This window comes from Panulirus ornatus, chromosome 66, assembly GCF_036320965.1.
Source record: "Panulirus ornatus isolate Po-2019 chromosome 66, ASM3632096v1, whole genome shotgun sequence".
In the NCBI taxonomy this organism is placed as follows: Eukaryota; Metazoa; Arthropoda; class Malacostraca; order Decapoda; family Palinuridae; genus Panulirus; species Panulirus ornatus.
Genome location: NC_092289.1, coordinates 13331474 through 13345777, shown reverse-complemented (window position 1 = coordinate 13345777; position 14304 = coordinate 13331474). Strand labels below are relative to the sequence as shown.

Here is a 14304-nt window from a genome sequence, read left to right as displayed (position 1 = left end):
GGAACACCTGTGGTCGTGACATGAGACCGGGAACACCTGTGGTCGTGACATGAGACCCGGGAACACCTGTGGTCTTGACATGAGACCCGGGAACACCTGTGTGGAGGCTGGACAACCCAGACACAGGTCAGGTGTGGTGAGTATCGTCTCACTCATGACCCACCTGAGTCCTAATGGAAGGCGCTCCCTCTCCACCGCACGCTGCAGCCCCACCACCGCAAACTGCGTCCCTTCCACCGCGAACATCGTCTCCGCCACCGCAAACAGCGCCCCTACCGCCGCACCGCTCACACAGCCTCCTCCCCAACCACACACAGCACCTCCCAGCTCCCCATCTCTTCCTCCGCCTCCCTCTACCCCTGGCCATCTTCATGAGCGTAAATCTCTCCTGGGTTTCTATCCGTCGCTCTCGAGACAACGAGAAAGAAAATCGCCTCATTCTCCTCCGAGATCTTTGTTTACGGCGGTGATCGCCAGAGTTAGAACTTGAGGGTGGTTGTGGAATTAGGGATCGAACACGTTGGGCGAGACTGTCCAGCACATTAGGCCAGACGTGTCGCAGTGTTCATATGTCTTGTCACCCCGTCTGGGGCGAAGCCTTCACGTGGGTACGAGTGTCGTGGGGTGACTGGACGTTGGTTCTTGAAGGATGGTGATGTGAGAGATTCGTCAGGTCTTGTTACCATGGCATGGACCTTTGTGCTTCCTCCTCCTCCGCCTCCTCAGACAGACGGCCGTGCCACCCCGCCCTGCGCTCGTCCTCCCGGTGTCTAACCTTTAAAGGAGGAGATCTGAGGGAAGAGTGTACGGTAGGGTGTTAGCGACGCCAAGAGACCTACACCCTGGTCCAGTTGGCGATGGGTGGAGGGCCGTCTACTGTGTGAGGGAGGCAGCCGACGGCAAACACCCTCAGCTAGGCAGGCAGATCTCCGGACAATTCCTCAAACTGGTAGATGAGAAATAAAGCAGATAATTATGTTGGTACTGCGAGGTGTGCAGCAGAGGGAGGCAGCCTCTGGTCCTGTGTGTGTGTGTGTGTGTGTGTGTGTGTGTGCGCGCGCGCGTGTGTTTTCGCTCCTGACGGCGAAGCAAAGCTTGAAAATGAATTTACGCCCAGTTCGTGACTGTATCGCAGGGACCGCCCGCCTACCCAGGTCCCGTGATGGCTACTTACCCATGTGGTAGAGTACGCGCTTCCTTCCTGCCGTTCCTCGTTCCCTTAGAATTCAGCGAAATACAGAGGCATCTGTCTGGTCGTGGAGATACGGAGGGATGATTTTTATTTTTTTTTTGTCTGATTTTGGATGAAGGGAAGTCAAAGGTCCCGCTGGGGCTGGGTGTGGCCAGAGATGGTTCGGTGTAGAATACTGGGGCCGGGATGGTGATGGTGATGATGGTGGTGATCTGGCCTTCGGTGGATTTGTGTGTGTAAGGGGCCGGGATGACCCCGTCGTGATGACGCGGGCCTTCATGGCCGAGTGAGTCGGTCCGGGAGGGTCGAGGTAACACAATATTGGTATTATGGCGCGTTACCGCCCCCCTCACGCGGAGCCTGCCTCTCTCTCTCTCTCTCTCTCTCTCTCTCTCTCTCTCTCTCTCTCTCTCTCTCTCTCTCTCTCTCTCTCTCTCTCTCTCTCTCTCTCTCTCTCTCTCGTTAGGTTCGACCCATTTCCTTTCTTTTTTTTATATTTTTTTTTGTAGTACGTAACACGTTGTATCGAGCGTGTGTTAAGCAAGACGGAGGTAGGATTGGGAAGTAGCGCTGCCCGCTCACAGGTCGAGCCTGGGTGAGTACACAGCTAAGTTGCCCAGGATACAACCACGGGTCAGATCAATGTTGGGCAGCAACTGCAGCTGGAGGGAGTCACTGAACTATTATTGATCTCTGATTCTGGTGACCTCTGCAGGTGATAAGTGACCTGCCCCCCTCCCCCTCAGTTATTGATGATTCGATACATATTGATGGCTGCTCACAATCACTTAGTGTTGATATCGGACCCTGGGGGATTGATTGGTGGTGATGGCTGATCTCTGGTGACGTGTGTTGATGTCTTAACCCCTAGTGACACCTTGTTGATGTCTTAACCCCTGGTGACACCTTGTTGATGTCTTAACCCCTGGTGACACCTTGTTGATGTCTTAACCCCTGGTGACACCTTGTTGATGTCTTAACCCCTGGTGACACCCTGTTGATGTCTTAACCCCTGGTGACACCTTGTTGATGTCTTAACCCCTGGTGACCTATGTTGATGATTGACCTCTGGTGACCTGCGTTGATGGTTGACCTCTGTTGACCCTATGACTCTGGTGTCAGCCAATTTAGAACCCAACTCTTGGGGACTGACGTCAACAGTTGACCCTCTGAGCCCCTTTTGGTTGGTACTTGACCTCTGTTGTTGATACTCGATCCGAGGTCACGACCCATGGTTGACACCTGACCTCGGTGACCTTTAAGGCGTCTGTGCCCCCAACTCCTCCACTAGTTTAGTTGTCCCTACTCCCCCAGTGACCTCTCCCCCGGGTTACTGACCTCGACGTACATACACCTCGTCGTATACCTACCGCCGACAGGACTTCAGTGTTGAAAGACGACCTTTTGGCCCTTGCTTGGCGAACCCCCTCGCCCTTAGCATGCAGGTATGGTCCGTGGTCCCTCCCATGACCCGGCGGACCTCCAGTCCTCCACCATCAGTAGTCTTATCCCCTTTTTTTATTTACCTGGCGACAAATAATGGCCGCCCCTCCTCCTCCTCGTCCTCCTCCTCCTCACCTGCGACGCTAATGTGTTTGCCGAGAATGTTGTTACAGTGTTGTTGCTGATACTGGCGGTGTTGCGGCCGCAGATTGGGGGGGTCCGGTTGAAGTGTTGTCAGACCCAACAGATGCCGGCCACTCCTCCCTCCCTCCTGTCACTCCAGCGTTTCAGTTTACCATCTCGATTATTTTAGGGCCTAGGCAGCCGTCGTGGGTTGATGGTGGAGAAAGGAAATGCAGTCGGTATTAATGTACGGTACTCAGGGTGTTCGGTGACGGGGGTGTTTGGTGACGGGATCCCTTCAAGGGGAGTTAGATACAGCGAAAGACGACAGAAGGAAGATGGGGAAAGAGAGAGAAAAATTCATAACGGTCAATCCTCGTGAGGTTCGTCACATGAAAACTATGGGAAGGAGGTGCAAGTAGGTCGGGGTTCATCCGGACGTATCACAGTGGCGAGGTTAATGCTTGTGAAATAGAGAGAGAGAGAGAGAGAGAGAGAGAGAGAGAGAGAGAGAGAGAGAGAGAGAGAGAGAGAGAGAGCGAGAGAGAGAGAGAAGTGGTAGAAAAGCCACACCGTTTAGGCATGAGACACCTGTGCAGTGCCCCCCCCCCCCCCTTCCCGGGCTTTGGGTAAGCAGATTTGTATGATGTTCATCACATGGTGTTTACAGGATATGGCCAGGCCTAATGTGTTTGTTGTATCAGGATTAGATTTTAATATTTTGAAAATAAGTTTTTCGAAGCGACTGAGATTTAAAGAGGAAAGTTAGGAATTGCGTTTAGACACTATTGAATTTGCCCAAGTTGCCGCTTCCGCAGTAGGAGATGAATTATGTTCAGTACGAGAAAAAGAACGACTTGCGGGAGCAAGGGGAAGGAAAGTGAGTTGAAGGGTTTAGAATGGAATTACCGGCGTGAAAACGAATAGGATTGAGGAAAAAGGATCGTTTGTAGAGAAGAAAGAGCTTAGGGAATAGAGTGGGACCTTTAGGAACACCACAGTGGAACGACTGGCATTAGAGAACATTGTGAAGCAGAAAAGTTAAGTAAGATGAGACTTGTGCCACATCTTGTTGAATGCATTAGAGATGTGGAGGTTCACAACAGATGACTGAGACGTTGAGGACCACGACAGATGACTGAGAGATATCGAGGACCACGACAGATGACTGAGAGATGTCGAGGACCACGACAGATGACTGAGAGATGTCGAGGACCACGACAGATGACTGAGAGATGTCGAGGACCACGACAGATGACTGAGAGATGTCGAGGACCACGACAGATGACTGAGAGATGTCGAGGACCACGACTGAAGATGTTCCCCAGTCAGACGACTGAGAGATGTCGAAGACCACGACAGATGCACCTTGGGGCCAGTTGCTGCTACTGTGGGTAACGTGAGAAGACCTAACCAGCTTAGGCAGGTGGTGTGCTTGCGGCCGCGCTGCCCTACTAACGAAGGTGCGTTGCGTCCCAGGTCCTCCTCCTGCGGGAGGCGCTAACTCCAGCATCCTCTCAGTCTTGGGCCGTTACCTTTACGGTGGTGCCGGGCAGCGTCGTCCGGTCCAATATTCTGGCAATAAAGGATGGGCGTACGACCCAAGGCTGGCGCTGTAAGCTGATTGGATGAGAGGACACAGATACCATAATGCTGATTGCAGGAAGCTTGGGCGTCCTGATGCCAGCTGTAAGCGCAGACGACTTCATCGAACGAGATTCGCTAAAGCGTCATCTTATTTAGATCTTAACTCTTACTAACTCATCCAGACCTAATGTGAAATAGCTGATGTGCTCCAATTTACGGCAGAGTTCGACAGTGTATGGCTGTAGACGGCAAAGCAACGTTGGGAGAAGTGGTCGCTGGTAATGTTTAATTGTTCGAGCAAACCTGACGCCCCTTGCTGACTCCGACGCAGCCGAACGTTCGGCCGACGTGTTGTCTCCCGCCCTGGAAATTGAATCTAAATTGATGACTCTCCCGAGAGAGCATGTTGCTAATGTTCCCCTGCGCTGGATGGACTGGTGTGGTGGTGTGGGCTGGGTGGCCCTGGTTGTGGTGTGGCTAGCCCTGGTTGTGTGATGTAGCTCGATGGCCATGGTGTGGTTGGGGGTGGCTGTGATCGTGGTTGGTCGGGGCTGACGACCGTGCGTACAGGTAGGCCCAGAACCCCTCAAGTTCTTGCAGTGTCCAGGACCCGTTATTGTACGAATATCGGAGTTGCCATCAAGATGCGTACTTGCCTTACTTTAGGCCTCGTATTAGGTCACCAACCACCAGCTTGTCGTACGTAATAGCAGAGGTGTTAATAGACTTGGGGAAGAAAAAAAGAAAAGGAAAATGAAGCCCAAACACCACTAGAAGGCTGAGCGTGGCGGAAAGAACTGAGAAAAAATGTTTGAAATCAGTCTTTTAATAGGACTGACACTTCTGTGTTGTGATTCAATTAATCTTGTGTCTAGAGAATTGATAATCCGTGCATGCCATGGCACAGGTGAATCGAAATGGATCCAAATAACAGCCAAAGCGTGACAATGTTTGGGGTACATCATTTGTATAAAGTTAGGAAGCAGCAACATCAGTAGTCTACTTGTTACATATAGCTCCCTTTGACATCACTACACCTACGTATCCACTTTAGAGACCAATCACTTACAATCTTCACCTTCAACACTAAGCCAGTACCAGTACCACTGGCTCTGTGGCCTATCTGGAGATGTCAGTCATGCGAGTCGTAAAGTCTTAGAATGTGAAAAAGAAAATGAGTCTTTCAGGGATAGATGGGAAGAATGGTGCAGCAAAAATAGCCCCTTATTGTTGATAACAAGATACCTGAAGCTCCAAGGCTTTGTCCCGTTTTATTTACCCCTGCATCTGGTCTGTAAGACTTATTGTATGAAAGGCTGTGTAAGATATGAACCAATTATGTAACATCTTATGTGATATAAATCCACTCGGTGTCTGAGAAAGAGCCTTTGTGACCTCAGTAATCCTTTTGCGCTGCCGCTCACAGGATGAGCTTGGGGTGCACAGTAAATTTGCTGGGTTATCGGCACAATTGTGACCACCCGTGTCAGACTGCTGGAGTCCTAGTGGTTCACTAGTGCCATGGTACTACTAGTGTCGTAACTGGTGGCCTGGCTGGTACTACTAGTGTCGTAACTGGTGGCCTGGCTGGTACTACCAGTGTCGTAACTGGTGGCCTGGCTGGTACCACGAGTGTCGTAACTGGTGGCCTGGCTGGTACTACTAGTGTCGTAACTGGTGGCCTGGCTGGTACTACTAGTGTCGTAACTGGTGGCCTGGCTGGTACTACTAGTGTCGTAACTGGTGGCCTGGCTGGTACTACTAGTGTCGTAACTGGTGGCCTGGCTGGTACTACTAGTGTCGTAACTGGTGGCCTGGCTGGTACTACTAGTGTCGTAACTGGTGCTACATAACTGACACTGACGTCCATGCCCTTCCTTCTTCCCTGCAGATAGCCCGGGAGATCGAGGTCCATCGCCACCTACGGCATCGCCACGTCGTTCGCTTCCACCACTACTTCGAGGACGACGCCAACGTCTACATCATCCTGGAGAACTGCGCCAGAAGGGTGAGTGTGCCTCGAGTGAGACCCCCGCTCTCTCTCTCTCTCTCTCTCTCTCTCTCTCTCTCTCTCTCTCTCTCTCTCTCTCTCTCTCTCTCTCTCTCTCTATGTTCGAGTAGGACCCCCACTCTCATTTTCGAATGGGACCCCCCACTCCCCCCCCCCATTCTCTCGTATGCCAATGGAACCCCTCTTATATTCGAGTGGGACCCCCTTTCATATGCGAGTGGGACCTCTTCCTCTTCCCAGTGGGACCTCTCCTGTCATTTGTTGTACGCGTAGATTTAAAATTCATTTTTTTACCATTACGTAAACCAATGTTTTGTTTACCATATTGGTTCTTTTCATTCGTATTTGACCACAACATTTGCATCACACAGAAATGTCGTATGAGCATATGATCTTCCGTAGACGCCCAGGCTCTCAGTCAGTCCTGCTGGTGATGGCCTTTTTGGTGCCTCGTGTATGGTGGTTGTGGTGACTTCATGTGTTTGGTGATCATTGTGCAGGGGGTCAATGTGGGGTGTGTTCAGTTTGTGTGTGTGTGGTGACGAGCTTTTCTAATTGTTGGTGACTGGTGACCCTGGGTGAGTGGTGACCCCCGGTGTGTGGTGACCCGTGAGTGGTTGACCCTCGTCAGTGGTGACCCCCGGTGTATGGTGAGCTATAAGAATGGTAATCGTGGTTTGATGACTCTGGTATGTTGTGGTTATGGTGTGTGGTGACCCCTGATGTGTGTTGACCCCCTGGTGTGGTGACCCTGATGTGTATTGACCCCCTGGTGTGGTGACCTTGATGTGTGTTGACCCCCTGGTGTGGTGACCCCTGATGTGTGGTGATCCCTGATGTGTGTTGACCCCCTGGTGTGGTGACCCTGATGTGTGTTGATCCCCTGGTGTGGTGACCCTGATGTGTGTTGACCCCCTGGTGTGGTGACCCTGATGTGTGTTGATCCCCTGGTGTGGTGACCCTGATGTGTGTTGATCCCCTGGTGTGGTGACCCCTGATGTGTGGTGACCCCCTGGTGTGGTGACCCTGATGTGTGTTGACCCCCTGGTGTGGTGACCCTGATGTGTGTTGACCCCCTGGTGTGGTGACCCTGATGTGTGTTGACCCCCTGGTGTGGTGACCCTGATGTGTGTTGATCCCCTGGTGTGGTGACCCCTGATGTGTGGTGACCCCCTGGTGTGGTGACCCTGATGTGTGTTGATCCCCTGGTGTGGTGACCCTGATGTGTGTTGATCCCGTGGTGTGGTGACCCTGATGTGTGTTGACCCCCTGGTGTGGTGATCCCTGATGTGTGTTGACCCCCTGGTGTGGTGACCCTGAAGTGTGGTGACCCCCTGGTGTGGTGACCCTGATGTGTGTTGACCCCCTGGTGTGGTGACCCTGATGTGTGTTGACCCCCTGGTGTGGTGACCCTGATGTGTGTTGATCCCCTGGTGTGGTGATCCCTGATGTGTGTTGACCCCCTGGTGTGGTGACCCTGATGTGTGTTGACCCCCTGGTGTGGTGATCCCTGATGTGTGTTGACCCCCTGCTGTGGTGAGCCTGATGTGTGTTGACCCCCTGGTGTGGTGACCCTGATGTGTGTTGACCCCCTGGTGTGGTGACCCTGATGTGTGTTGACCCCCTGGTGTGGTGATCCCTGATGTGTGTTGACCCCCTGCTGTGGTGAGCCTGATGTGTGTTGACCCCCTGGTGTGGTGACCCTGATGTGTGTTGACCCCCTGCGGTGGTGAGCCTGATGTGTAGTGACCTCAGTGTTCCAGCTCTTCATACATACGAGACAAAGTCGAGTCTAAAACAGTCGGATTTATCAGCTCTTCCAGGCTGACCTCGGGTCTTGACCCACTTGCCATACGCCGCAGCGTTGCTCGTCTCCCTCTTCTGTGGCTATTACTTTGGTCTCTCGAGAGCTGGCTGGCTGCTTGTGTAACCCCTCCCGCCGTTAACCAGACCATGCAATACTCGGCAGGCCACTGCGTCTATTCTGTATCCGTTGGCTGCTCAAGGGTAAGTCGTTGCGATCACTCTTTCTTTCCTTATACCGCTAAACTTTGGAACTCGTTTTATCTTCTCATGTCTCTTGGAGAGGCAGATTTCCATTAATAGAGAATTCTTCAGTGTAAGCCTAACTGATGGCTTCAGTCCGGATGCTCACCGTGAGCCAAATAGACATATTTGAACTCCACTTCCAGCTCCAGACACACATAGACTGTCACAGATTTACATATATATATATATATATATATATATATATATATATATATATATATATATATATATATATATATATATGGAGTTAATGGCTCTCGACAGCTAAAGGTCATCCATACATCAAAGCACAATAGGGTTAACGAGCGTTTGTTTTCGTCGGGTTGTTGGCTCTCTCGGCTTTAGGCCTCTCGACCGCCAGGGTCATCATCAGCTGAGGCCGGCAGACGTCCAATTTTCGAACCAGCAATCGACAATGACAGGGAACGAACACCGGTTCCTCAGGTGATGCTTCTTAGAGTGTTTACGTAGGCGCTCTCAAGTGCACATACGTCCCATCGTATCGAGCGTTTATTGTGTACTTGCTGTTTAAAACAAAAAAACATTGAGTTGCAAGTTTTGTCAGTTGTAATTACTGGTGTGTTGGTTACCCCGTAGGTTGCTTATTTGCCGATGATGCCGAGTTATAGAACCATTGAGTTTTGTAGTATGGTCCGAGCGAGTCCGGGAGTCAACAAAAGAATAGGAACTAGTTTTTTTTTTTTCTTTTTATCATGTCAGAATTAAGAGATATCTGAAAAATGCCGTTGCCTTTGGGCGTGGGCTGGGTGACGCGTCATTTATATGCAAACGGTTGGGATGCCAGCTAATGTTTTTAATGAGCTAATTAAATTCATGCTAAAGCCCTGGAAACTGTTGCTGCAGAGTCTGCTGTTTGTAAGAGTCGCTTTGTCTCTAGTTGTTATGGGAAGGTATTTGTGGTAATGATGACTGCTTAGCATTTCGTATATGTCAACAACATTTTGATATTATTATTATTATTATTATTATTATTATTATTATTATTATTATTATTATTATTATTGCATGTTCGCGACGTTAAAAGCAAGATAGTTCTCATAGCAGCTAATGTTGGGTTAATCTCTTGCTTTAACTCGCTTGAGAACTAAGGAAGGAATGCCCAAGAAAAGACTAGCGAGATAGAAGGAAGGTAATCTCTCAGGGGAGGATAAAAGTGAGGAAGGTATTGTGGCAAGATGGGAAAGAGGCGGGGTTTAACGAGTCGAGTTGCCTTTGTTGGTGTTTTCTCTGCTGGTAGTTCAGGGGAAGGAGGTTATTTATGTTGTTAGTTTAACTATAACTCTCCATTTTATAGTTTTGAATGTAGAGAAAGGCTCTAGGTTTGACTAGGGGAAGGGGAAGCCAGCCTGTGCAAGAGGCCCGTTAAACCCCTCTTGTTTCTGTACTGAAGGCTTGGAGCGGTGATTGTCGTAAATGTTTACACGCGAGATGCTAAGGCGTGTTTTTTTTTGTTTTGTTTTCTTTCGTCGTCTTTTCCTTGAATTCATCGGGACTTTTGGGGCCTTCTCTGCTACTTCCTTTTTCTTGCTAGGATATTGTCTTTTCTTAAGACGAGAGATCGTTTTCTACGGAGCAGCGCGGGAGTGACTGACCTCTGTGGTATTACAGTATTGCGGAGATCTCAGCTTACAGCCTAGCTTTGTAACACTTCTTCCCTCCCACCACGGGGCGGGTCTGTCACGCGGTCTGGGAGAAGTAGTAGTAGTGTTGTTGTTGTTGAGGCTGTGGTAACAGACGTGCCACTGTCAGTTTTAAGGAGGGAGGGCAGCCGAGTTTGTTGTACTCGTCTCTAACCAGAGAGCCAGAACTGATGGAGTCTTGTCTTCCCCCGCCCCGTCAGTGACGTAAATATGACGTCAGGAAACAGTGCTGTTGTTGACAATTGCGGGCTTTATTAGGTCGCTGCCCTGCGCTGATGATGTGGCTTGTGTACATTGTAGAACTTGGGATGAAGGAAATGCTCACGAAGCAGCCGTGGTCCTCTCGACCCTCCATATGCATGAGGTGTCTGTCTGAGCCTTCGTCAGGGGCTGGGCTGGGGGTGAGGCGAGTTACCACAGGTCAAAATCCGCAGTTTAATTTTTGATAGTCCCCACAGGTTGTGATCCGCTGGGTTCCCCTTTTTTTCTTTTTATCGTTGTAGCATCGTTAAGAGAGGGTAGGAAAGGATAATGAAACCACTATCACATAGTAAGGATATTAAAAGAAAAAAAGAGGAAGATTGTTCGCTTTTCTTTTTTTTCAGGGTCGCTTCACACTGCGTGTTGGGACCTTGTCATTTATCTGTTGTGGGCTTTGGCTCGACGTCTTTGCCTCGCCCGGAGCCTGCTGGACCCTGGAGTGACTGACGGCGAGGGGGTGGGGTGTCGGTGTGAGGTCGGGTTGCTGTAGTACGGAGGGCGGGTTCGTGCGCCAGGGACCATTAAACACACACTGAACAAAGTTACTGTTCAATAGCTGGACGACTGGACTGTGGTGAACATCTATGATGATCGGAATGGTATTTCACCCGTGGATATGTCCACCGTTAGCTCTGTTGACCAGCGGATTATTGCTGTTTTATTGCAGTTAGTTTATTGTGTGGCTGAGGGTTGAGGTAAGGGTACGTGTGGCCAAGGTGGTGTGGCCAGGGGTCGTGAGGAGCAAAGGTGGAGTGGCCGGGGCGAGGACAGAGTGGCTAGGGGCCATGTGGCCAAGGATGGATTGGCTGGGGGCCGTGTAGGCGAGGGAGGAGTGGCCAAGGGTCGTGTCGGCAAGGGTGGAGTAGCCACGGGTCGAGTGAGCGAGAGCGGAGTAGCCAAGGATGGTGTGGCTGGGAGCCGTGTGGGGCAAGGGCAGAGCGGCTGAGGTAGTGCAGGAAAAGGCGGAAAGATTAGGAACTGTGTGGCCAAGGATGAAGTGGCCAGGTGCTTTGTGGCCAAGGGTAAGTGGTCTGGAATTTTTGTGTAGGGGTTGAATAGCCAAGTGTGCAGTAGCTGGGGACGGTGTGGCCAGGGGCAGGTTGACTTGGGACTATGTGTGTGTGTGTGTGTGTGTGTGTGTGTGGAGGAAGTTTTATACTCTGTGGCGCCCCATCTCCTGACCCTTTTCTACCATCGTACAACTTTTCTTAAACTTTTTGTATGCTGTCCACGTATGAATTGTCATATTCTTAGGCTGTTACAATCATCCGCCATTCTCGTATAAACTGTGAGAGTACTTCATTACATCTTTTTTTTACTAGTGTCTTGCTTAATTCCACGTTATGGTGTCTTCTGTTTTGTTTTTTTTCTTGTCCCCACGTCCTTCGAAGAACTGTTTACAGTCTATGTCATCAGTGTTGTTCAAAAGACTAAAGGTTGTGATCAGGTCACTCGCCACTCTTCCTTCTTCCATGGTGGACAGATTTGGGGCCTCTCATAGCCCTCCTCTGCAATTCTGGTACAGTCTGTGTTGCCCTCCTCGGGACCTTCTCTCTCTCTCTCTCTCTCTCTCTCTCTCTCTCTCTCTCTCTCTCTCTCTCTCTCTCTCTCTCTCTCTCTCTCTCTCTCTCTGCTGCTTTAGGTGCGGTGACCAAACTTGAGAAGCATATTCTACTTTGGTTTGATAATGTCAGACGTGAAAAGCTTGCTGAATGGGTTTCCTATCCATGAACTTCATTGCAGTTCTAATATTTGCCAGCAGACAGTTAGTCTCCTCAACTATTCTCAAGTTAGGACTCTGTGGCGACAAGTGTGGAACGATGTCGAATTCCCAAGTCCCTCACAGACACACAGAGACTCCTGGAGAGGTTCTGGACGATGTTGAACTCCCAGGTCCCTCACAGACACTCAGAGATTCCTGGAGAGAGTCTGGACGATGTCGTACTCCCAGGTCTCCTCCTCTCAGACACCCACACATTCCTGGAGAGGTTCAGGACGATGTCGAACTCCCAGGTCTCCTCCTCTCAGACACCCACACATTCCTGGGAGGTTCAGGATGATGTCGAACTTCCAGGTCCCTCTCAGACACACACAGATTCCTATATGTGTGTGTGTGTGTGTGTGTGCGCGCGCGCGCGCAAGATAATCCCCTTCAGGTGTCTGTAAGATGAGATATGGTGTCTTCCCCGTTGGGCTGGGCGGGCGTGGGTAGTCATGTAGCAGCATCGGGCGTGACTCGCAGGGGCAACAATATTTGGACTTATTGTTGGGAGCTGGGATCCTCGACGCTGCTGGTCAAGCTGTGTCAACATCCTGCCCCTGCTGCTGTTGCCGTGTGTCCTTTCGCGAAGCGCAACAGTCGCCCAGAAGGCGCCTAGTTTCGTCGTTTATATGTTGGCAATGGTGTGTGTGTGTGTGTGTGTGTGTGTGTGTGTGTGTGTGTGTAGCCATTTTTGCTATACGGTTCCCCTAACACGGGTGTACTGCCATGGCCGTTGAGGACATTCAAAAACGCATGATTTCATTGCCTGGTAACTTATTATGATTCATGGGAAGATGTACGAACCCTCTCCCCCTGGCGGCGGTTTGTTTAGGGTTGAGTTGTGTTTTGAAAACACGATAACGTTCGAATCGGCATGAGTAAGACAGCCTTGGTGTAGAATCGAATCTTGTCTTGTGAGTTCTAAGACCATTGTTGGCCCATGAGCCACATTTAGAGAAGTGTGTGTTCGTGTTCCTTATTTTTCGCTCTGATCCCGTGCGGAAAACGGGTCTTTAGTGATCAGCTTTGAAATCCGACTTGCGAAGCTGGCTTAGCTGGCGCCACCAGTAGGTTATTAGCTTAAACCCGACGTCCGTGTCAGCTTAGCTCCTGCCACTGGCCGAAGGTCATCAGCTTAAATCAGACGTTCGTCGCGGAGCTTGTGCGACGGGGGGCGTTGCTGTGCTGGGCTGGGCTTGGTCGTCCGGAACAGTGAGTCTTTTGGGGTGCTGTTCGAACCAGCCCGGGATGTCTCGTGACTGTTTTGCTGCTGCTGTTGCACACTCCCGGCCTCTGGAGAGGAGTATAGACTAGTGAGGGAAAAGTTAGGTTGGAGAGGAAGGATGTAACCTGGCCGATGACGTCTGGAAAAGGGTGGGTGGATTTGGGGAGGATTTCAGGAGCGAGTTGTTGACACTGTGTCGATAGTGTTGACTCGGTGGTCGCTAGAGTGAACGTTCGCTGGGAGGCGACGGAGGACAGCCAAGCGGGAGACACGCCTGGGTGCCCGCAGGGCAAGGGGCCGCTGGGGGAGTGGAATGGAGGGATGGTTTTGGGGGAGTGTGGGGTGGAGGGGGAGGGAGGGAGAAATGGGTGACAGGGAAGGGAGATGAGTGGGTTAAAACAAGGGGAAGGACGAGGAAAGGAAAGGAGAGGAGAGAAATGGGACGGGGGAGGAGTGAGATGTGGAAAGGGGTGTGCTTGTATTGTGACATGGGGGTCGAGGGGAGCAGGGGACGTATTGGGGATGACACAGGTGTCAAGGAGATGGAGGGCAGGGGAGGCTAGAGAGAACCAATTAAATGTTGCTTGGTGAAAGAAAATGGAGGTAGGGGAGAGAAACGCTAAGGAAAACGGATGCGAGAGTGTTTACACGGGAGGGAGAGACTGGGAGAGTTAATTATTTAGTGTGTGTGTGTGTGTGTGAGAGAGAGAGAGAGAGAGAGAGAGAGAGAGAGAGAGAGAGAGAGAGAGAGAGAGAGAGAGTAAAGAACACTTGCTGATGCTGAGTTCGATAAGAAAATGGGGGAAAGGAGCAGTGGTAGGAGCTGCAGCAGGAACTGAACGGCCAGCAGACACAGGTGCACCACCAGCTGACACACTTACCCCAGCTGACACACGTGCACCAGCTGGAACACTTGGCCCAGCTTACACACGTGCCCCAGCTGACACACGTGCTCCAGCATGTGTACCAGCTGACACAGGTCCACTAGCT

General features: G+C 50.9%; 1 protein-coding gene across 1 annotated transcript in view; it reads left to right on the top strand.

The window, feature by feature from the left end:
- LOC139746888 (serine/threonine-protein kinase PLK1-like) overlaps nt 1-14304 on the top strand; it is a 498519-nt gene that overhangs the window by 408872 nt on the left and 75343 nt on the right. The window contains exon 3 of the mRNA XM_071658544.1: nt 6237-6353. Within this exon, the coding sequence (XP_071514645.1) occupies nt 6237-6353 (117 nt within the window). The remainder of the gene's footprint in view (nt 1-6236; nt 6354-14304) is intronic.